Source organism: Myxine glutinosa, chromosome 14, assembly GCF_964187855.1.
Source record: "Myxine glutinosa chromosome 14, kmMyxGlut1.1, whole genome shotgun sequence".
NCBI classification, from domain to species: domain Eukaryota; kingdom Metazoa; phylum Chordata; class Myxini; order Myxiniformes; family Myxinidae; genus Myxine; species Myxine glutinosa.
Genome location: NC_136274.1, coordinates 61,939,436 through 61,964,641, shown reverse-complemented (window position 1 = coordinate 61,964,641; position 25,206 = coordinate 61,939,436). Strand labels below are relative to the sequence as shown.

At 40.6% G+C, this 25,206-nt stretch overlaps 1 protein-coding gene across 1 annotated transcript in view; it reads left to right on the top strand.

Annotated features, from left to right (window-relative positions):
* NPAT (nuclear protein, coactivator of histone transcription) overlaps positions 1 to 25,206 on the top strand; it is a 50,310-nt gene that overhangs the window by 2,244 nt on the left and 22,860 nt on the right. The window contains exons 3-16 of the mRNA XM_068135984.2: positions 1,518 to 1,578; positions 1,672 to 1,744; positions 1,870 to 1,907; positions 3,271 to 4,017; positions 9,380 to 9,440; positions 9,579 to 9,696; positions 9,774 to 9,859; positions 9,988 to 10,102; positions 12,686 to 12,785; positions 12,911 to 13,060; positions 16,341 to 16,469; positions 16,612 to 16,722; positions 16,850 to 16,981; positions 17,632 to 17,745. Of these exons, the coding sequence (XP_067992085.2) occupies positions 1,518 to 1,578; positions 1,672 to 1,744; positions 1,870 to 1,907; positions 3,271 to 4,017; positions 9,380 to 9,440; positions 9,579 to 9,696; positions 9,774 to 9,859; positions 9,988 to 10,102; positions 12,686 to 12,785; positions 12,911 to 13,060; positions 16,341 to 16,469; positions 16,612 to 16,722; positions 16,850 to 16,981; positions 17,632 to 17,745 (2,035 nt within the window). The remainder of the gene's footprint in view (positions 1 to 1,517; positions 1,579 to 1,671; positions 1,745 to 1,869; positions 1,908 to 3,270; positions 4,018 to 9,379; positions 9,441 to 9,578; positions 9,697 to 9,773; positions 9,860 to 9,987; positions 10,103 to 12,685; positions 12,786 to 12,910; positions 13,061 to 16,340; positions 16,470 to 16,611; positions 16,723 to 16,849; positions 16,982 to 17,631; positions 17,746 to 25,206) is intronic.

The following is a 25,206-nucleotide window of genomic DNA, read 5'->3' as shown; positions in this document are numbered from 1 at the left end:
ACTCTATCTCCTTCCGGGTTAGTCCAACATTCCTACATCCGACTTTAGTGCCTGCACCGTCACGATCATTGCCACCACGACTTGACTCCAGGCTGATGCATGGTGGTCTTGCTCGGAATTATATCATCTTGGCTTTTAAATTCTCTGCCTAGTTCCCCTCATAAATAAATTTGATGACGTATTGGCATTGATGGCAGCTAAACGATCGTTGGTGGGTGGTGAGGACGTCGCATGTCTATGAGAGTCATAGAACCTGCCCAGCTTGAGCGGAAGTGCCTGTTTGGGTAGAATGGAATGAATGAATGAATGTAGGAAGGGATGTGGTGTATTTGGCTCTGACATCTTACTATAATTCACCAAATGTCTGTCTGTCTGTCTGTCCGTTCGAAGGTACCGTAAAAACTGCTGAACCGATTGCAAAGATATTTTCGGTGGGTAATCCTGGGATCCCCAGGAGTAAAATAGGCTATTTAGTTTTCCCAATTTCAGCTTTAGTCTCCAGCATTCTCAGGTTTGGACTCCCGCATAACATTCGCGTTCGCACGACGTTCATTGTGACGTCTTCTTACGTCGAGCAACGGTGCCCACCCTATGGTCGGGGCTTCAATTGGGATGCCCGAATGAAAAGGCTAAATATCGGAAATTGAAGCCTTTTTTTCTTTTAAACGATTTATATAAACATCCGTCATGCGGAAACGTCATGCGGGAGCAAGTATCAGCAGGATGTGGCAGTGTGGGAGTCCACGTTTGCACCGATCGCTGCACCGTGTGCCGCACAAACGGCTGCACCGATCCCTGCACCGTGTGCCGCACAAACGGCTGCACCAATCGCTGCACGGCTGCATCGATCGGATGTGGCATGAAGGAGGATCAGATCTAACAGATCACTGTCTCCATCGATCTTGCCAAGGCCGTAACACCTATCGGCTCAAAATCCCTTTAACTGTTGATTTGGTACAGATACACGTATCGGTAATTTGGTACACGTATCGGGAGTACATACGACATAGCGATTGTGAACGCTATTATCATTATCGATCACGATTCACGATCATCACGATCATAGTGTATCGATCACGATTTGAAAGACGATGGAATAATATTTACCGATATGAACAGTGATGTGGCTTTTATTGAAATTCTAAAGATACTGTTTAGATTTTGATGATTTGCGTGTGATATGATTCAACGGATGTTTATATGAATCGTTTAAAATAAAAAACCCTTCAATTTCTGATATTTTGCCATTGCCATATGCAGATTCGCCACGGACCCACGATCGATGTTTCTGTGCATGAACGTACCCGTTTGTTTGCGAACAGGTACGTTTTTCATGGAAGTCCTTCACGAACTTGCTCTCCATGATGTGCATCTGAAGGTGCTGCAGGAATGTGGAATTTATTGGTTTCATGCTTTAGCATTCACCGTATCTGCATTGCCTGTTTGTTTCTGGCCTCCCACCCGTGCATAGCACGGGTATTTCTCTAGTTATTCTAATGGAACAATGTTCTTTTCAGTCCTTGTTTGGTCATTCCCTGAAGATAATTCTGGATGAATATTCTGAAATCAAGGCCAGAGGTATGCTTCACCTTTGCATGTCGTGTAATTATTCGTGCATGTCGTGTAATTATCTCTCGAAGAGGGAGTTAATCAGACTTTTGGGATCCACAGAGCCTGTGACCGATACAACGAGCGTACTTTGTTCCCTTTGGAAGAAGCTGGATTGTGACATCAGTCAGATCAAGTGAGTTGTTTATCCTTTTAATGTAAAAAAAGAAAACGTTTTTTGAGAGCCAAGTGAAGTATCAGTTTAATTTTGATCTTTCTCCTCCTCCCCCAACCCTTTTCCACAACCCAATCCCTTTCCAGGAGTTGCCAAAAAGGTTTTCGCTTCAGAGGCCAAGGAGGTACAAAAATATTTAATTGTGCTTTCAGGTGTACAACCGCCAATTCCATTAATTGGTATTGTGCAGAATGTTTTGAGATATGCGTTTAATATATCTTATTTGACTTCCAAATTTTCATTACAAGTTTGTTTGGCTTTCCCAAATGGGAGAGGTTATTCTAATTTTGAGTCTGTATGCAGATCTACTAATATAGATTGTTGATTCTCAGAGTTAACATACTCTATGTACCCTTGCAACACTGCAGTTAAGTGGTCTTTCTAGCATTTTACCACGCACAAAACGGAGGGGTGGGGGAAGGTTAAGCAATTGGTTCACTCTGTGTCTGTCTATGATCAAGGAACAACTTCATTTCAATTGAATCTTATATTTTGAGCATTGCAGAACACAAATCAGAACATGAATCGGAACACAAACCTAAACTGCCGTACTTTGGTTCTGAATTTGGGAAATTGTACGGAATCTCGTCCCGATCGCGCATACGCAGAAGAGTAAGGTAAAAAAGAAATAAATTCTTAGTCTGTCTGCCTGTCTGTCAGTCAAACAATTGGAAATCATTCCAAACAGGAAACTTGCTGTTGTTTTTAGCGACGTCATAAAGGACACAAACAACAGGCGGGGATAGCTAATGTAACGTGTTAAATAAGGTGGTGTAAAAGATGCTGCATCAACATCAACAGATGCAGCATTTCTCTTGGGCCTTGTAGCACACACACATCAGAACACAGTCTCGACATGCACACCCTGGCGGTATTCATCACATCACAACCTGCTTAGTTGAGCCTGAGTTACGCTGCAAAGGCTGCAGGCTCGACTAGTGCGACCATGCGGGCTCAGTTGCATTTTGAGCTGACTAGTCTAACCCATGGTCTGACATGCACTGCATGGCCTACGGGCTTGATTAGTGTGACCTAAGGCACAGTTTGACAAAGTTGTCTAAGATAACATTTTATTTGTTAACCTAAGCACAGGATTATTTTATACCGTGCTCTTGCTAGTGTAACATACAAGTTAACTTTTACTATGTACTAGGCATTGCTATCGTACATTCTGTGATTTGTAAGGACATGGGAATTGATTAGCTTCACATGTTCACAAAGGAACAGGAAATACTTTTTTTATCAGTGTTATGTGTCGGTCACTGAATAAGTGTCTCTGCACTGGTTTTCAGATCTACTGTAATCGATATACCTTGGGTGGGCCCGGGGCCCCGCATTGTCATTTGCTCTGTCTTGTTTTTAAAAGCCAAGTTGGAGAAATGCTGTTACTTAATGAAATATTAATTAACAATAAAATCCTGTTATAATGACCATTTGCCAAAACAATGAAAATTTATTGTTTCTTTTTATTATTTTTCTCATTTGAGGAGCAAGAGTAAGGGGAGGAGTTGTCCGACGAGGTGGCAGTACGAGGGCTTTCTGCAATCCACACTTGGAATTTCGACGACCATTTGATGTTGGCAACTCGGGAGCCATCAGCCCATTACAGGTCGAATCCCAAAGGTCACCAGATTTTATCCACCGCCAATCTCAACGTTCACTGGACGCCCACAGCGTCTCGCCAACTTGTGGCAGCGCGCAGTTGTCACGATCGCCCAGCAGCACAAGCCCCCCCAGCGACAGCGATGCTGATGTTTTGCCTACGTATGAAACCCCAGCAACATTGCAGTGTACTCCTTCAACTTTTCCTTCCACACAAACTAATCTTTGCTCAACATCAATTTGCACAACTCGACCCCCATCCCCTTCTCCATCTTTGTTACAAAAGGAGAAGCAGAGTTTTGACAGGAAGAGCTCTCTTTTGATCTCCGTCGATTCTTTTGCATCCTGTGACAATGAACCAATTCCATCAAGAACACCTGTCGCTCTTTCTACTTCACCTGCCAGTTGCTTTTCATCTGGAGGCGCAACCACGTCGGTGACGAAACAACTTACTCGGACGACTGATGCCTTGTCGACTTGTGTGGTTTCCACTTTTCAGCTCACTTCGGTGCACAAGAATAGCCCTATACCGATGGTCACTCCTCTGGCAAGTGCAGAAAAGTCCTCTTTCTCCCTCCTAGGAAATATCTCTGAGAGTACGCCTGTCGGACCAGCATCACGGCTCCTCCATGGTAAGGAAAAAACTACTTGTGTTTTTTGTCTTCTAGAAGTGCAGTTGGTTTCACTTCCAAGAACATATACTTATTTATTTATTTTTTTGGTCATTTCAAAACCAAAGTTTGAAGTTTTTTTTTTTTTTTTTTTTTTTTTTTTTTCTCCTTATAGGAACAGCATGATGACAGTCCAGTAGTGTGTTACCTTTGAAGCATCCTGTTTTTATCTTTTTATTACATAGGGAGCTAGTACATGTGATTGTGAAAGAAAACTTACTGGCACGGCCGTCAATGTTTTAGCCTTCCCAAGAGCTCCTGACTTGGTTCAGGGTTCTGCGATGCTTATAGTTGATGCATGCTTGTCTTGGTGAGTTCTACAGTAGGAAATATTTTGCATGTGGAAGAGCAGCAAAAGCATTCTTCGCTCTCCGATTACGGCAGAGTCAGCTCTAAGTCAGTGAACTCAGCGGGTTGTAAGTCAGGTGATAACATTGCAAGCCCTTAACGTAAGCAAAACGAATTCTGTCAACCATTGCAAGTAAGCAAAACAAATGGTTACACCTGGATGGTGTCTACTTTGGAGTACAGGTACTTAACTCATGATGCCGGGTTCCCAGGGTCAGGTTCCATGTGCTTTGTTGATTTGTCCATTTTAAATATAGCCTGGTGTTGTCTTAGCGGTTAAGGTGCCGGCTTGGGATCCTAGGATCCTGGGTTCGAATCCTGGTTGATCGCTAAATTAACACCAGGGGGGTTGACTCAGCCTGTCATCCTTCCGAGGTCGGCAAATTGAGTACCAGCTTGCTGGGATGAATGATCCCGGTGTGTACCCGATTTAGAATAGGTACACCGTATCCCTGCGCATCGTAAGAGGCGACTAAGGTTTGGCGCCAGGAAGGGCATCCGGCCATAAAAACATTGCTTCAAATAGGGAACCATGATTGTCATGGGGCCCGCAAGGCTAATCCCTGCTCTAGCGGGGAAAATGGCCTTAAAACGATCATTCATATTCATTCATTCAAATATACATTTTATTTTTTGTATACTGTGTCAAGGCCCATAGAGGAGCAAGAACACAGAACAGACCAGGATGTAGCCAAACAACAAAAAAAAAACAGTGGAAAGAGGTTGGGGGTCGACGCCAACAGCAGGGTTGAGGTACAATATAGACAGAGACTTGGACAACCAAGGAACATGGGGAGGACATGGGGTGAACAAGATGGATACAGCCCCGAACTCTCAATCGCAGAAGTGGAAGGAAAAACTGAAAACCCAGACAGAGGTGGGCTTGCGGAGGGTTAATGGCAGTGACAATATCATGGTTGTATATAGGGGATGACCAGAGATGATGGTGAACACCTGTCTTGAAGCACGGGAGGGAAGAATGAGATTGAAAAGACTGAGGAAGTTGGTTTCACAGGTGGGGGGAAAAGGGAGGAACAAATGAGTGGAGGTGAGGAGTGAGTTTGGTTTTTGGGAATTTCACCAGAATGGGGTTCCCCATAGACCGTGTGTGCCGTGCAAAAACTAGGGGTGGAGGGGAGGGAGACAGACCATGGAAAAGGTCGATTGTGCAAGACAAGAAAGAAGGTGGTAGATGATAGAGACACCACCAACCTGTCTGTGATGTGAAAGTGATAGGCCCATGGATTGTGCTTTTTCGTGGGGAATACCAATGATTTTGAAGGCCCTGGTTTTCACCGCACCAAGCTAAGCAAAGGGGGAGATGAGCACCAGCCCAGAGGGAAGAGCAGTACTCCATCAAGCTGCAGATGAAGGCAATGTCGGTACCAGTTCAGTAAAAGTTCAAAGATCAGAAACTTCTTCAAGTTCTCAGGTGCCAAACACTTACCCCAGGAGCAGATGAGTGCGACCGGGAAGTGTGATCGCAGCTGGAAGGGGGTGGGGCAAAGGGAAGCAGAAAGGGGGTAACATGAGGTGGAGGTCACTGACATGGGGGACACAGAGTGGGGGTGGGTGTATGCATACGTGTACGAGTTAATGAGGGGAATGGTACTGACTGGCATGGGTTAGACACTGATGATGGATGTGAAGGGGACTTCATTGTTGCATACGAGTATCCTCTGCAGACACTCACCATCCCTAATTCAGATAATGAAGATGGTTATCATGAGAGGTGAAATGAGGGGTTAGTCAAAGCATGGATGAAAGTAGTGCTGAAGGACTAAGCATTTCCTCCTCTGGATTGAGCATTTGCAAGTTCAATTTTGGGAAGGAAACTGTGATGCAGATGAAGAAGAAAAACACAGAGTGTTTCTGATGGAGAGATCCAGAAAATGAAGCATTTTTAAAATGTTGAATGCTTTTATAGTGAGAAGCAAATTTGTTAAATTAGGAGGAATGTTCATTTGATTGTCTGATATAATGATTTCAATTGTCCATTGTCTAATGATGTCATTGTATTCTGTTTTCTAACGTTCCTTGCCTGCCTACATATCTGCAAGCTCTCGCATGCACCTCGGACATTAAAAGGTTTAACTTCCCAGCTCACTTGGTCCGTGTCTGTCAATGTCATCCTCCTCGAGCAACTGCTGATCTTTATCATCTGCAATCGGACTACTTTATAGTGACTTCACAAATCACATTACCCGTCGGAGAGAAACGTGACCTGGGAGGTTAAAATGATTCCTCTTTTTCAAGTTTTCACAACACTTGGGCTGACAATGGAACCAAAAATAAATGGACGTGTCACGTGACCGAGTAAAAACAAACAATCCGCATTGATGCTCCAATAATTTGGAGCACAGCACAATGGGCCGTGCCATGATCTCCATTTTCAATCTGAAAAGCTCCAATTCATCCCATTTAGATGCTTTGGCCTTGTATGACAACTCTGTGCTGCACAGTGAATCGGTACTCTAACATGGAACATTGCTCTGTGCAAATGTTAATTTTGTCCAGAAGCTGAGCACATAACAAGCAGGGGTAAAACTATGTGTTAACACAAAACGATGGATAGGGATATGCACACTAGTATAGCCAAGGACACAACATTGATCTGAGAGAATGTTGTTGGAAATTGTAAGCGCACTTTTCTCAATTCTTGCTCGTCTTCAAATTATGTTGCCTCGTGTGTGTTCTTGGTTTTTGTTTTGCATGCGTTATGGATTTGGGTTGTCAAGGTGATTTGGATTGTATTGTTGTTGTTGTATTCCATTTTGTTGGGCTGGTCTTCTGCTTCTCTGAGATTTGTTGATACTCCAGCCTGGACAGGAAGAGGAGATGAGAGGATTCCATGTCGAGCCACACGTTAACTACGACAGGAGAGGAAGTCCGTGAGCCATGAGTAGAGATTTCCATGCAAACCATAAGAGGAGAGTCTTGTGAGCAGGGCAGGGTGCCAGACCATATCGATGGCATGAGATATGTCTTGGGCGACTGCTCTGATTTCCTGTTTGGCATTGAGGACCTCCATCCATTCTTGAGACAGCAGAAGCAGCATATCCAAAGTAGAGTGACCTGGTCTGAATCCAAATTGATGATCGGAGATCAAGCCATTGGAGAAGAGGAAGGAATTAATGTCGGAAGCGATGATGGATTCCATGACCTTGCTGATAATTTTAGAGCAGGCTGATTGGTCTGTAGTTGCAAGGATCTGTTTTTGCACATTTTTTGTGTAAAGCGGTAATGTTGGCTGATTTCCAAGCAGATGGCAGATGACCTTGAGCAAGAGAGAGGGTGAAGAGAACAGAGAGAGGGTGAGATAGAGCGGAGAGCAGGATTTTAGGACCCATTGGTGGATGCCGTCTGGTCCAGTTGCAGAATCAGAGACGAGGTTTGACAGAAACTTCTCCACCTTGTCGGGAACAGACAGGGAAAGGTTTGACACTAAAGAAGTCCAAAAGGAACGATTAATGAAATAAGAACATTCATTCTGGGGTTCTTGAACTGGGGTTCTTGAGATTTTCTAGTCAGAGATGCATTTGAAAACGTTAGAGGCGGGGTGGAATAAGGTTGAGTGTAGAGGATGTAGAAAGGAAGAGTTGTAAGTGTTGTAATGAGAGAAGGATTTATTTGAAAGTGAACTTTTGAAGAGGAAGAAGAGTGAATTGTAGTAGAATAGAGAATTCAAGATGGGAGAAAGGAAGTTTGAACATTGTAGAAATCTAGCCTGGGCTCGCGTCTCTATCCAGCTATCATGCTAAAATATGCAATTTGGTGTCTGTTTATTTGACCGTGATACATTTTATCATCACTTAACTAATCTCGGCAAAACTGGACAGGAGTGCTTAGGGTCACATGATGGAGGTTGTAGCGACTTGATTTCCACCCCCCACCCCCTCCTCCTCCACAAGGGGGTTTTCTGTCTTGGACAAATGCTGTGTTAACGTGAATAAATAGCTTATCATGGTGTTTCGTGGGGCACCCCCTACCAGAAGTAAAAAAAAAAAAAAGCCACAAACACGTGTGATTACCTTTTGAAACAGTCGTTACTGCTGTTTAACACCAAACTGAATGGGAGGAATCACGACATCCTTGAGGCATTCTATGCCTATCGCATCCCTGACACCAACGGACCCAAGCCTAGGTATAATGTAATCTATGTACCGCAGAAAGGATGAAAACATGACCCTTCCTGTTGCTCATTCAGGGAGTGAGTTTACTAGTAAAGTAAACAAAGCAAAAACCCTGGTGTTTCACATGCAAGCTGAGGCATCAACGTGCACATCGTTCCTCGGAAGGACATTGAGCTGGAGGACTTGTCTGCTGGACATTTGACATTAATGATCTAACGGTGTCCTTCGCAAAGAGTAGGCGTGCTATCACCAGCACCCTGAATAGATAACAAATTCCTGCACCTCCGATCGAGTATCTGCATCGTAATTCATATTCTCAACTTTGGAGGGTATACAGGACCAGGAAGTTGTCATCTCCCCCTCCTCTTCGTAGCTATGTTTGGCTGAAGTAATGTCTGGCGTTCTCTCATGTATGTGCATTACATGGGTTTCAGCTCTAATTAAAAATTTTAATAATATAAGAAAACCGATGAAGCATCTGCATGTGGAGGCTGACGGCGTGTTTTGTGTAGTTATAATTTCTAGAGACGTTCCGATTGGTGGAAGGGGCTGGGAATGGGTTTGTCCTTGACCACATTTGGACCGTTTTCGCTGTGGACGCCAATTATTATTATTTTTTTACTTTTTTTTTTTTTTTAGAAGCCCAACCAGATTTCAATTCATTATTTTTTTCTGTTTTCTATAGTACAAAAGTACAAAAGCAATTTCTGTGGACACGTGAATGTAAATGGTTCTCAAATTGTGAAGATTATTTATATTTCTGGCCATTTGGGGGAATTGCTCAAGGTTGATAAATATATTTTTTATTTTTTTATTTTTTTCCCTCACTATCTCACAATCAGGGTTTGGCTGTAACCTCCTGAGCCAGAAAAAAAATGTCGAATCCCCATCGAAGAGATGTAGGTAAGGCAATTTGGAAATTTCTACCTTTTAATCTACGGTCATTTTCTCGACGATTTCTAATGATGCTTTGCGCCTGTGAATACATTTTGTTTATAAATTCCTAATAATTATTTCCGCATTTTAATTTATTTATTTAAGGCCGGTGATCAGAAGGCCCCCGGTAATGCCGGCAAGTGTGCCTTCTACGACGACTACCGATGCGGATGGGGATAGAGCTCCAGTGGACCCCAAGGAAGTCGAGGCTGAGATTATTCCGGTAAGATGCATTTGAGCAGGACGATAAAGCTGCACTTGTTGTTGGAACAAACCACATCAATGCCCTTTACACGGCAGATATTTGAGACTGCGAGAGAGACGCTGCTTGCAAACTTGACATTACAAGAGAAGCTGGCTCAGAATATCAACCGCATCGTGTACAGGTGCCGATCTTTCAAGATACAAGAGTGTGTCCGTCGGAGCAGTCGTAGATGCCTGAATATTTTTTGGTCCTATTGTTATGTTTTTATGTACATTTACTTTTTTCCCCCATATGTACTTTATTTTTTAGCAGTGAAATATGCAGCAGTACCTTGGCTGAAGACCCATTACTCGCAGTGCAACAACCACAGGACAGCTCGGCGGAGATGGAGCACAACTCTTTGAACGAGTTGCTGAATGTTCCGGTAGGAAGTTTTATCCATTTTCCTTTTCTTGTATATATAATTTGGAATGATCGATTGATTTTTCGAATGATTATTCTGAAATCAGTACTGCAATTTAACAGTGACACAAATAGTTTTGGTTATTTAAATTCTCATGATGTTTTTTGGTGTATTTTATCTTTCTTGCAATAATTCAGACAGGATGCTTGAGAAAGTATCACGTGTCGGGAAAAGTGATGTGCTTGTTACTTTGAGCCTTTGCCCCCGGCTTCAAAATGTTTCTGCTTTCTGGGGAGGTGGTGGAGGTGAAGTCAGCGACTAAACAGATGTTACGAAAGGGAATACATGTAAAATGATGGTGTTCTGTGCTTCACATAATAATTTGAGCTTGACTGCTTGGGTTCAGGTTTGGATTTTTAATGAGGATTGAAAACTTTTTTTTAATAACCAGCAGTGGGTATAGGGCATCTTGTGTTTACATTTGGTTGAGGTGTGATGTAGGATGTGCTGCGTTCTCTTTCGATGATGGGGTGGGAGCAATGTGCATGCCACACTCGTGCTTGAGAGTGGGGGTGGGGGGGGGGGGGGGGGTGGAAGTGCATACAGGAAAACTCCTTTTTATGTCGGGATGTGTTTCTGAAAAGTATGATGAATATCAAAACGACGTAAATCAAATCAATTTATATCGTAATGAATTAAAGGGCTGATGCGTTCCTAACGTCGACACTTCACGTATTGTATTTCGCTTCTTACCTCCGCCACCGAAGGTGGATGGAGGCTATGTTTTCACCCCTATCTGACTTTGCGAGCAGGATATCTCAAAAAGTTGTGGACGGATTCGGACGAAATTTGGAGAGGTTGGGTATGTGTTAAGGATAAAATGATTAGATTTTTGTGAAGATCCGATTACGGATCCAGATCAAATATTTTTTTAAGCGATTCGTCACTATTGAGTGATACGTCCAACTAAAAACGATATAAAGCACATTTCAAAAGGTTTTGGATGGGTTGTAACAAAACTAGTTGAATGAGTTAGATGACAGGAACAAGTGATTAGATTTTGGTTCAGGACCGGATCCAGATCCAGCTTATCAGTGGGATACAAAACATTAACTGTTCAGCCTGGCGGAGATATGCTCTCTACCGAGTGCCGTTCTAGTTACCTATTATATTACTCTTTTTTGATTAATGACATTTATATTCAAGTCGATATACTTATTAAATAAGGAACAATTTCCAGACGTATAAAAATAAAGATCGTCTGGAAGCGGTCCAAGCTGGTGGTACCTTTTCTTCTTCCTCCTTAAATTGATCCACCTTTAGAGGCCATTTTTCCCTGCAGAGCAGGGGTTGGCCTTTTTCGGGCACCATGGTCCCCTTTTTGAAGCAATGTTTTACAGCCAGATGCCCTTCCTGCCGCCAACCCTGTTAGTCGGCCTCTTGCAACACACAGGGAATTACCAGAGAACTGGTACTCAATTTGCCGACCTCAGAAGGATGACAGGCTGAGTCGACCCCCCCTGGCATTAATTCAGCGATCGACCGGGATTCAAACCCAGGATCCTTGGATCCCAAGCCGGCACCCTAACCGCTAAGCCAACACCATGCTCTCCTTAAATGAACGTCAGTATTTTGATAGATGGTACGCACCATAGTCGGAGGAAAACTTAAGCCATTAGAGCATGTTGGGCCATGATCTTGGCCTTTCCATCTATGGTCATTATATATGGGTGTGTTCTAGCCAATATTTGTATGCAAATGAGTTTAAACTGATGTCAACTCAAATAGCGAATCATGATCTTTCTTACAATGTATAATACCGTAACTTATGAAAGCTTGTTTCTAATTTAATTGGTGGAGATTGGTGGAGAAAAGATTGGTGGAGAAAGAAAGCTTCTAATTGGTGGAGAAAAGCCGATGACAAATTTTTTTTTTTTAGGTTACTAACCAGTAAATCCAGCACTTTACGGGTTAGTTATCCCACAACAACACGTTCAATAGCATCCATTCTACGAATAACACCTAATTTACATTCTAAGGTAACACTTATACAACGCCACTTGACTAATCTGCAGTGCAGTACATTTATTTATGTGCAACACAAAGTACAGTACTTCTTTCGGCGATTTTGTGATTTCTTGATTAGGTACTTTTGTGCTGTGTTCTGGTGTCTTTATCAGTCTTGTAAGTTCTGAAAACATTGGAGAATAAAAGCTATGGCTTTTAAAGCGACGCAAGTGGGAGTTGATGCGACACAAATCAGGTAATGGTATTATCGTGATGAGGTATAAAGGGGAGACGTAAATTGGGGTATTACTGAAGTTCAAGTTGATTATTTGGCGATATTGTGTGATTTTGGGTACTATTATACAAATAGTCAGTTTTTTATGCTTAAAAAAAACTTTAATCTCAATCGGCATGATTTTAAATTTTCGCTTGAGATTTGTTTCTGAGGGTTATTCCTCGTTCAGATTCATCAATGTGCATGAAGCACGCCACGGATACTCTATTCCCCTTCTATGAAAACGTATGTACTTTTGTTGTGTTTTTCAATGAATTGGTCACCTGCTGTTTGAGCAGCTATTAATACACTGCTGTACTCAGGTTGGTGAGAGTCACATGAGTGAAGAAGACATACAAAACATTTTGGACCTCACAGAGTCGGATCCAGCATTCCATACTCTGTTTGGACTCTTCAGTTTTGGTAATTGGTTCGTGTCGTGGTGATGATTGCTTTGAATTGGAGATTTCATTATTGATCGAAAATTTTGGTTTTAGCATAGGTTGCCTTCCCTTGTTGCTCATTTTCTTCAACATCCCACGGTACAGGAAAACAGAGCGGTGAGAAGGAGAACGAAGGGCAGTTTGTTGAGATGTCTCAGGGTGACTGTGCGAGTGGAACCGTTGTGGACAACACCCCTGATGAAGATTGTATCTGCCTGGGGGAAGTGGCTGAAGATGGACAATCCCCGCTCAGAAGTGAGTATAAATGATCCTGCGTTGAAGTTCATTGTAAGGGAATTCATATTATTATAGCTCTACAGATCTGACAACCTCAACATGGCCCTGTTCCTGCACCCCCTTCCTCCCTTTGCTTTGGTCTGTTTGTATCCCTATCTGAACCCCTGGCTCAATATTTAAGGAATCCAAGCACATATGGTATATGAAATCCCATATACATATACAGTGAAACCTTGACTTACGAGTTTAATTCGTTCTGTGACCGAGCTCGTAACTCAATTTGCTCGTTTCTCAAATTAAATTTCCCCATTAAAATGAATTGAAATGCTATTAATCCGTTCCAGCCCCCCAAAAACCACACCAATTTTTTTTGTTACGTGTTTTTAAATAAGAAAAATGTACTTTATAAATAACAAATAATGTATAAACAAGCACGACCTCGTATATACTGTACATAATAAAAGAGAATGTAAAGAAATAAACTGGTTTTATTAAGTGTATTTACTCACACTCCTCACTGTATTTACTGACACTGTCAACCACACAAACAACAACTTCTCCATCTCTTCATGGACAGAGGTCCGGAGCTTTGAAATAATCTTAACGCCCTTGGCTGGCGTTATAGCCTTTATCGACTCCTTCTGCTTCAAAATCGTACATATTGTAAAAGTACTACGATCGTACTGCCTCGCCAAGTCGACAACACGCACACCTCGCTCATGTTTTTCGACGATTACGTGTTTTATATCCAAGCACATCATCCTTTTCTTCTTCTCAGCACTGCCCTTGGCACTCAATTTCTTAGGACCCATGATTAAAACTAAGAAATTTTCCAAAATAAACAAAATGCGAAAACAAAGCAACAGCGATACGGCAGAGATGCTTGCACGGCAAGATAACCACGTGAACTGAACGCTCGCTGGGCCACCTAGTGGCGGGTGGCGTAAGCTCGCTCGCTCGTAACTCAGATGTCGGCTCGCATCACAAAGCAAAAAATCGACCGAGCGACGGCTCGTATCTCGGAAAACTCGTAAATTGGTGCACTCGTAAGTCAAGGTTTCACTGTATTATGTATTTTGTCGACAGATTATGAAAAAAACTTGGTGGATGAGTTGGTTATGTTGCAAGAACAAGCCGATCAGAAATTGGCTCCGGTCCAGATGCTGATCCAGCCTATCGGTGTGCTACAAAATGTAAACTGTTTAGCCTAGCAGAGATATGCACTCCACCTAGTTAATTACTCTGTTGCATAAGTATAGACTACAGAGTATAACTATAACAAGGCAGCATGTCTGTAGGTTTTTTAAAATGCAGTTTGCGGGCTTGGCTGTATAACCCCACCTGTACTGTACTTGTTTTGAATGATAAGGGTTAGTTTCCCTTTGCATCGAGGGAAAACATTTCTCTCACATTGAAAACTACAAAATATCGAAAAGCAGCGTATGACTCGCTGTCGCCAAAATAATGAAACTCTGTTCCCGACTGTTGTCGTGCTTTCCTCTCTCTCCCCCTCTTGTCTCCCGCTCCCTTTATTATGTGTTATATGAGTTGGCTCTTATATGAGCCTCAACTTGGTATACAATATATATATATATATATATATATATATATATATATATATATATATATACACAGTGGAACCTTGACTTACGAGTTTAATTCGTTCTGTGACCGAGCTCGTAACTCAAATTGCTCGTATCTCAAATCAAATTTCCCCATTGAAATGCATTGAAATGCTATTAATCCGTTCCAGCCCGCCAAAAACCACACCAATTTTTTTTAAAATATACAGTATATATAAAAATATCTCGCGCTTTATATTTCACCTGTATGCAGCATACAAGTTGGCAGGATGGCCTGGACTGGAGGTACGCACACTTGACTCTAAAGTCTAAACTGTCCAGCCTGGGTTTGAATCCCGACCCAGCTATAACCTGTCATGGGTGAATCACAGGCAGGGTGATTCATCAATGTGTGTACCGCTAAACTGGGCGCCCCGTTTGCGTCCCATTAGTTGTTGGATGTTAAGGATCTCACCGTGTTTTCCACAAAGAGAAGGCGAGCTATCGCCGGCACTCTGAACAAGTTGTGGCCTGGCATGGCATGAACATGAAAACATGAACATGAACATGAAATGTTCGACATGAACATGAAATTTTCCGAAATAACCAAAATGCGAAAACAAAAATGCAGCGCTATACGACAGAGATACGTACTGTACTTGAACGGCAAGATAACCACGTGACCAGAACCTACCTGGCGGCGTAAACTCGAAATAACCAAAATGCGAAAACTAAAATGCAGCGCTATACGACAGAGATACTGTACTTGAACGGCAAGATAACCACGTGACCGGGTGGCGAAAGCTCGTAACTCGGATCTCGGCTCGCATCTCAAAGCAATAAACCGCCCGAGCGACGGCTCGTATCTCGAAAAACTCGTAAGTTGGGGCACTCGTAAGTCAAGGTTCCACTGTATATATATATATATATATATATATATATATATATATATATATATATATATATATATATATATATATATATATATATATATACATATACATTGTCTAACAAAGGAACAGACGATTTAATATTATTTTTCAGGCAGTTCTTCAATCATCGAATAGGTTTTCCTTTGGTTTAAACCCAGTAAGTCCTAGATTGTTCCCAAGTATGAATAGGGCTTTGAAATGAAATCTTACCTGAGAAGAATGGCACTGTGCACTGGTTGTTACTCATTAAAAAAAATATATATATATATATATATATATATATGATCGTGAGGTTTCAGGTACAGACCTGTTTGAAGTTTGGTTTATGCCGTCGCTGGAGGCATTATATTTTTGGCTTGTCTGTCCGTCCATGCACCCTCGATAGGTTTTCATTACCGTGATAACTTGATTTAAATCCCTTTATCCATTCAAGCTTTGATCAAGTATGTACTATTATGTAAAGATTAACTGATTAGATGTTGGGATCATGAGGTCAAACGTTGCAGGTCGTGTTATGTAAAAATCTTGTTACCGCAGTAACTTGTGAAGCAGTGATGGGATTTTTGCCAAACTTGTTACAAGTACATATGATGCAAAGATGAACTGATTCGACTTTGGTGTCAAAGGTCATGTCAGGTAAAAAAATTGATACTTTCGAACAGCTGAAGGGATTTAAATCAAACTTGGTAGAAGTACGTATAATGATGTAATAACATGGGCGGAGGCACGTTGGTCGACGTCGCGACGTCGAAGTGTGCCGTTCTAGTTATTAACTCTTCCTAACTTGCACCCTTGCTGGAACAGAGGAGTTGCAGAATGAAAATGAATTTCGGGAAAGTTCAAAAACTTTGGAGGATGAAGAGTCTGTGGCGAAAACCTTGGTTGAAACCACCGTTGAAATTGAGAAGAAATGTCCACAAGAAGGTTCTCTTGGTAGGTATTCACTCATCCACACCATGTTCTTCGATTGTGCAAGATGAATTACTTTATTTAATTTCAAAAAAATTTGTCCTCCCCTCTTGGCTCACCCATTCCTTACATTGTCCAATACCTTTGTGGCCCACCCAATAAGCAGAAGGGCTCTCTAACCTAACAAAGGCCACCAAAGATCCTGTCGTCGTGGAACCTACTGCTGAAGATGTGCATTCTGATGGAGATGCTAATCCCTTGAGGAAGAGCCCCGTTGGTAAATAAGCTTCTTCTTCATCTTATTGATCTCAATCTTTATGTTTTGTCATTTATCAGAACAAATTTGCTCCTTTGTCCAGTTCTTGTTTGTTTTAACTTTGTTAGAACGCCCACATGTCCTGCAGAAAAGTCTGATGTGGTACCGCAGTTTGGTGTCGTAGTACAAAAAAGCAGAACTACCAAGGGAACGAGAAAGGCCATGACCCCGAGAGTCTTTCTTGAATCTACTGTGGATAACACTGGAAAAGGCTTTCGTGGTATCATTGTCATTTGCTTTTACACATTTGAGCGAATGTTTCTGGTGAACTGAATTGTCACCTTGGCATTTGAATTTGCACGATGGGATTTCACTGAGTTGATTTGAAAGGTTCCTCACAGAACCCCGTGGATACATGAGGGTTGAGGTGTTCAAGCCCTTAAGGCGAACATCTTTCCATTATGGAGGCAGCTCCTGTTGTTTCTCTCATTTCCCTTTGAAAATGCAGCATCAGAATTACAAGTCATATCTATATTTACTGGGTCCCTTGTTTAACTTGGGCCTACACAATGCAGTGGTATACCATGGGTATGGACTGAACCATCCTGCGAGTGATGGGTGTGTATTATGGAGCTGTTTGCCATTTTATCAAGTTGGTAATTGGTAGATGCGGACCGTTTTCACCTGAAGTACAATGGCCGGGAGACATTTGGTCCCAGGTTGATCTGAATTGAGGTCAATATGGTGGTCGTGCTTGGACTGTCATGTCCTAGTTTTGACAGTATTACAAAACCTTGTGGATAAAGGTCACCCATTGAAAGGAATTGCATTTTACAAGTGCCGCCGATATTCCATGCCACTAATGTAAAGCATAAGGAGTGGTGATGACTTTGTGGGGCACCCAGATTTCTACTTTCCCCATCTCTTTAGCAAATGTTGCGCAAATGGAAGGAAACGAGTTGGATGGTGAGCCGAACAGCAAAAGCGTCACTACCACGGACGTTCAACTCGACCAACCTTGTGCGACCACTTGCTTTGTTCAGGGTGAGGCCACACATTTAGGTTTGTACATTGGATACTGATTGTTTTGGGAAGTCTCTCTGTGACATGTTCTGCCATGAAGGCCGGTGAACTGAAATAAATGGTCGTTTTTCAGCACTCAATGAGCAAATGTTTACATGTGTGGCATGTCTGAATTTTTTTAAATTATTTTTTTTGGCAACCGATGGTCCAATTGACACGTCATTTTACCATAGGAGTGCCTCTGCCTGTAGAATTTTTTTTATTCATAATTATGACGTCATAGGTTACGTGGTACAGACACCATATTGGAAAACATTACACCTCTACATCTCCCAAATCGCTCAATGGAAAAAGTTGATATAAGGCTCATTGTCAAGTACCTTGCATGGGGTATAAGATTTGTTGATGTCATCGGCGCCTTCATTATGACGTCATAATTCGACAAGTACAACGCTTGATCTGGTTAGTACGAAAAAAAATTTCCTCTGGAACTGTTAGTCCACTGAACAACAAATTCTCACCATATGAGTAGCCCCACCTGTAGAATTTTTTTCGGTGTAGCCCAAACAGCAAAGCCATCTAGAACATCTGTCTGTATGTCCCCTCAAGCATACACCAATCAGAGCTGAGGATCTGGTCACATGACAGGGGTGATATGATGTCATTACGGCGGCTGACTACGCACACCGCCATTTTGATTCCACTTTCGTTCAGGCTGAACATATCGTTGAACCTGTCATATATCACAATCGCCACGCTCTACCTTTATGTTTTTCATTCAGTGTGAAACACAAACAAACTGATTGTTAAAATGACCATCTAGTATCAAAAGCATAGATGTTACAGATCTTTCAACGACACAGTACTTAGAGGCGTCATGCCTTCATAGCTCGCTTTCAGGCCGCTTCGGACAAATTAGTCCAGGTTTCTTAATGCAGCAGTATTGTTTTCGTATCTATATTATATTCTCCGTAGGTGATTCTGTGAGTCTGTCCGTGGGTGTGGCTATACTGCCCTACTTTGACAAAAGGAAGCAACTGCCTGAAAGGAGTTTTCTTGTAAATGAGGAAAATGTGTTTTTCTTTCTGTTCTCTTTGGCAGAGTTTCTTACTTCCTGGGTATAAAGTTTTTCAAACTGTACTCAAAGAAGACTTTTTAGGCAACCATGGTTGGAGATATGAATTAATATTTTTGTGTGAATTATGTCACTTGCTTCCTTTTGTCAAAGTATTATGGTAATAGTTCCAGGCCTAATACTTTGACAAAAGGAAGCAACTTTTCAAATTTTCTGATCACTCTGGTATGAAACTATGCTAGATATATATTTATTGGTTTTGTGCTATAAATAGCACATACAAATACTATACAAATTTATACAAAATATAAATACTATACAAATCCTTGATGAATACATTTATATTTTCATTAAAATGCCAATTGACAATGAATGGCGTTGTTTTCTCTTCAAAACGTCGTTTCCGTGGCTGTGCTGAGGCGTTTTGCATAGAGAACACACGTCCGATAATACAAGACGATTTTCAGCGCCTCGAGATTGATAAAAATGTTGAAGGGGTCAGTTCAAATGTCGATTTTGTCAGATTAGTATATTATTTTTATTTCTTTTCTTTGAAATATTAATTTGTATGATATAATGCATATACAAATTATATTTTCCAAGTAAATTAATGAATCAAATGTCTGAAATCAACTTCCAAATAAAGTGTCCGGTAATACAATACACTGTCATACAAAATCCAAGTTCTCGTGCACGTAACCCATGGATGTAGACTAGCCTAATTTTTTACACCGGCGATCATTAAATTTTAATCAAAACTGCCTCCAAATGATAATACAATCAAACAACTACAAGCACTGAAGGGGGAAATAATTTTAACTCTACATTTAGTCATTGCTTTCAAAAACTTGCTTCAAGACTCTAACTCTAAACATTAGATACGTGCACTGCATTCTGTACACTGTACACAACAATGTGTATATGGGACTACACAGAAACTGCGCACAAACAAGACAGGATATAAATGTCTAGTAAATAGACAATAAACACTAGTTAACATGAGTTTCACTCAAAAGAGTCTAAAAATTGAATGCCTAATAGCATATTGAACAGTCAGGTACTTACATATCTCTCAAATGGGCGAAAACATCAGAGAATTTCAGCATTTTTGGGCGGTTTCACAACCAGTTGCACAAGCACAACACAGAGCAAAAACCATGAGAAAGCCAAGCTGGATAATAGGAGCTCTCTGATTGGTTAACTCCCTCAATCTGCCATTTCTATGCTGATATATGATTGGCTAACTAAGACCTGCTCAGTTGCTTCCTTTTGTCAAAGTTTTATGACAATATTTCTGTACTTGCTTCCTTTTGACATGTTGATATCTCAGAAATGGAGGGTCGTGTTACTTTATTTTGTGTACGAACGTGTAGAGCATACCTCAAATACCCTAGAACAAGTGATACCTCAATTTCGACAAAAATGACAGTTGCTTCCTTGTGTCAAAGTAGGGCAGTATACCCGGTCTGGGAGGGGCTTCAAAAACAAATATCCACCATGTTGTTTACTCGCATAGCTTTGAGGCCTCTTTTGCTAGGCCCACGGTGTCTTGCTCTCTCTCAGTTTCATTTAAACTCTAATTTGATATCTCATTTAATTTTTCACAGTCGTTAACATGGTTTTAGACTCGGTTGAAACGGGAAGACTCGGTTGTTTGGCAAAAACGGGAAGGAAATTCAATTAAAGTTACCGTTTATAGAACGAAATGCATTTTCAACGGCCTGTAACATAAAGGCCATTGACACTCTCTCACACCTTTATTTCCACTCTAATAAAGGCATGAGAGAGTGTCGATGGCCTTTATACACGGCTTTTCACGACTCGATATATCTTACACCTCCCAAGATGACACGGACGGGAAAATGCCGAGATGTATTAAATAACTGCGGCTTTTCATGACTCTATATCTTGCACCGCCCAAGATGACACAGACTGGAAAAGGCCGAGATATATTAAATAATCGCGGCTTTTCACGATTTGATATATCTTACACTGCCCAAGATGACACGGACGGGAAAATGCTGAGATATCTATATATATACGTTTATAGAACGTAATGCATTTTTGAAGGCCTGTAACATAAAGTTCATTCGGACTCCCACGCGGCTTTATAATTCACCATCGCAGTCGCTGGGATAGTTCAAGTCTCAGTTTCAGCTGAAGTTGAGAAAATCGGCAAAAAAATGTATTCCAACAGCCGTTTTAAATGTGTCGACTGGTTGGATGAGATGTGGGCATGGGGAATGAGAGATGGGGATGAGATATGGGAAGAAGAGGAGAGAACGTTCCCAGGACTTCGTTATTTACTATATTATTACTTGGTAAAAGTACAGCGACTAAATACTGAAGTTCGGGGTCAAACCAAATTCTAATTATATATTTACATATTCCTGGGATGTATATACAGAGTTTGTTTAAAGTGAGTCCACTCTTTTCCAACCATGGAATCAAACAATACAGTACTTCAAAATGTACATAATAATGTACAAAAAATGGCCTCTAAAGGTGGTTTTATAATGTATTATGTAAATAATGTAAATAATCAAAGCCTGGTGTTGGGCTAGCGGCTAGGGTGCCGGCTTAGGATCCTAGGATCCTGGGTTCGAATCCCGGTCAATCGCTGAATTAACGCCAGGGGGTTGACTCAGCCTGTCATCCTTCCGAGGTCGGCATAATTGAGTACCAGTTCACTGGTAATTCCCTGTTTGTCGTAAAAAGGCGACAAAAAGGGTTGGCGTCAGGAAGGGCATACGGCCGTAAAACATTGCTTCAAAAAGGGGACCAAAAAACAACAACAAGCATGGTCCCCGAAAAAGGCCAACCTCCGCTTGCGGGGAAAAATGGCCTCTAAAGGTGGTTATTTTATTATATATATATTTTTTAATGTAAACTAACTAGGGAATACAATATTTATTAATAACGTTTGGTTTTAATCTATTTTTATAGATTGTGTGTGTGTCTGTGTCTGTGTCTGTGTCTGTCTGGATTTGTTTCACCATGTTCACCATTTGTTTCATCCATTCTGGATTTGTCATTATCTTTTGGTGGACAATCCACAATACTGTTTCTTATATTTTTTTTATGTTTCTTCTTTGTTGATATGATTTTAATGTGTTTGTTAAACTACATTTTATATGACATTTTAATGTGTTTGTTAAACTACATTTCAAAGTATGAAAGCGATGATATTAAACAAAATGGAAGGTAAAGCAGGGCAGCCCCCAGCTGAACCAGCCTCCCTGGGTACTAACCATCCTCAGAGGATTTGTGTTCCTCGACAAGGTAATGCTGTAGTTAACTCAGATATCCAGGCTGTAGGAGGTGGCCATTCTGGGTTAGCCAATGGGGAACACTTGTCCGAAGTCAAAGTGCGTAAATGTGGGATTTGCAATTGCAAAACTTGTCTTATATTTACCACAAACAATATAATTAATTGTACAGTAACGGCTAGATCTTACAAGTTAAAAGAAACAAAATAATTAATTGCATGTAAAACCTCAAATATAGTTTACCTATTGACCTGTAGCAAATGTGCGATGCAATATGTTGGTGAAACAATGCAGAGATGTAATGTAAGAATGAATGCACACAGGAGCGGCATGAAAAACCCAGATAAAACTACTGGTTGTCCACTACTTACCCATCATTTTACTTCTGGATATTGTGAAAATGCGAGCTTCAGTGTTCAGGTTGTAGAAAAGATAAGCGGAAATGGCCGAAAAAAGAATGGGATGGAAAATAAAACAATCACACAATTGTGTAAGCGAAGATAACTTTTCTGGATTAAAGAATTAAGAACTGCTTACCCTTATGGATTAAATGAAAGAATTAATGACACATACACAGCAAAATGGACAAAACATCATCGCGTTTGTTTTTAACACCTTACCACGAGACTCTCAGAGACACAGAGTACATAACTATGGACGTAAATGTCCAATTATAGACACACCACAACAAATCGTAAATGAATGGTTAGATCTTAACAAATCCAATATATGCACATTATTTAACAGCAGCAAAATTAAGATCAATACCTTTAAAAAAAAATTTTTTTAAAGAAGTTTGGCAAATCGTGAACAGATTAATGGAAGAGGACGATCAAGAGGAACCCCCAATCCAACACATGGAAGCAATTCTGGACACGATTGATCATAAAATGTACAAAGAGAAACCTAAAGAAGTTAATCATAGAAAAGACAATGATATCAAAATTATGTTTGATAACAAAGGGGTGGAAATGATAAATTATAGAGAAAATACTTCAGCATAAGGAAGTGTGGAGTAAACTTCCAGAAACAATACAACAGAGAGAGCGACCAAGAGTTGTGTACACTTTGGGAAATTCAATTCGGGGAAAGATCTTCAACTACAAGGACACTGTGCAATCTATAGATGTAGAGGAATGGTTAAATAACACACATCATTGTAATTGTGAACATTCCGCATTCAAAGATCCACATCATAAACACATCATCACAGATGATCTCAGAATAGTGCAAGATAAAAGATTACGTGCATTACTTACAAAAGGACCAAATTATAGAGAAAATAAAATAATTAACTGGAATAAAGCAATGGAACTTACAATGATGGGACTGGGCGAATGGATGAAAGAACAAATTGATAAACATAAAGTACCAAACACACAAATGGCTTTATGGTTGGAGGAGGTAGAGAAACATGTGAAAATGAGAGTTGTGGATTTGAAAAGAAAAATTCCAATCAATAATCCAAAGGCAATTTTAAACAATCCAGAGACACGTGATTGCTTAAGGCAGCTTCAAACACAATATGTTATTGTTCCAATTGACAAAGCAAATAATAATATTGCATTTGTATGTAAAACATTCTACATTCAAACACTTTTGGAAGAATTGGGCTCAGACACGGGAATTTCAAAGACCTACAAAATAAGTAACGATAACAAAACAGACTTGATACAACACCATACAAATCACTCAACGGTCAGAAGACTGTTAGTTCCGGATGAACACCATAAATTACCATTCATTTACTGGATCCCAAAAATGCAGAAACACCCTTGTAAGATGAGGTTCATCATCGCAAGTAGAGAATGTAGTTTGAAACCTTTGTCCGGTAGTATAACAGCGACAATGAAACTAATCTATAAATGCTTTAAAACTACCATGAAAAAGTGAAGTTTCATTCTGGTATTAAGAAATTCTGGATCATTGACAATTCCAAACCGGTAATCGACAGTGTCCACAACATTAATAACAAGGATAAGGCAAAATGTCTTTCAACCTTTGATTTTTCCACATTGTACACAAACATTCCACATGACAAGCTAGTAATCGCATTGGACAGAGCAATAGATAAAGCATTTGCAGGAGGTAACAGAGTATACATTAATGTATATCAAAACAGAGCACACTGGTCTGTAAAGGATAATCAATATTCATGCAGTTTTTGAAAAAGTAAACTCAAAGAAAGTATTCGATTTCTACTAAACAACAGTTTCTTTACATTTGGCAACAAGATACTCCAGCAGACAGTGGGCATACCCATGGGTTCAGATCCAGCCCCTTTCTTTGCAAATTTGTTTCTGCACATGTACGACTTTGATTGGGTCCAGAACATGTGCAGGAATAAATTAACAACTGCACGAAGATGCGGAAACATCTTCTAGTAGGGCAGCTTAGCACCGAATTTCAAAGGGATGGGGACATGCCAGATAAAAGCACCAAAATTTCAGGGTCCCAGCCCTGAAAAAGCACCAGGGTCCCAGCTATGATTATATAACCGGCGCCAAGCGATACGACCGCTCTTATTTGAAATTTTTTATTATTTGTGATTTTTTTTATTTTGGGGAAAAATTTTTTTTGGGGTTTTTGGAAAAGAAATGTTTTTATTGCAGAGATGAGAATCTTTTCCGAACATTTTGGTGTAATCGTTTTTAAAATCGAACATCTAGAAGTATTTTAAAACAATATTTGAAAATTAGGTGTCTCGGGTGCATTTCCTCAATTTGGAAAATTCTATGGAAATTTCTTGGAAATTTTTTTTTTTTTTGGTTGTTGGAAAAGAAATGTTTTTATTGCAGAAATGAGAATCTTTTCCGAACATTTTGGTGTAATTGTTTTTAAAATCGAACATCTAGAAGTATTTTAAAACAATATTTGAAAATTAGGTGTCTCGGGTGCATTTCCTCAGCATCTAAGCTTCAATCCTAGAACCGGCGCCAAACGATCCGAACAGCAAGATGCATGCACAATAGACATTTATATTTTGTTATTTAATTACATGCATATTATATTAAATCTGCTATATGTTGAAATTATATCTGCTATATGTTGAAATTATATCTGCTATATGTTGCTATATGTTGCATGGCAAAAGAAGAGGTGGTCAAGGGAGATTGTATAGCCTGGTCCACCTACCAT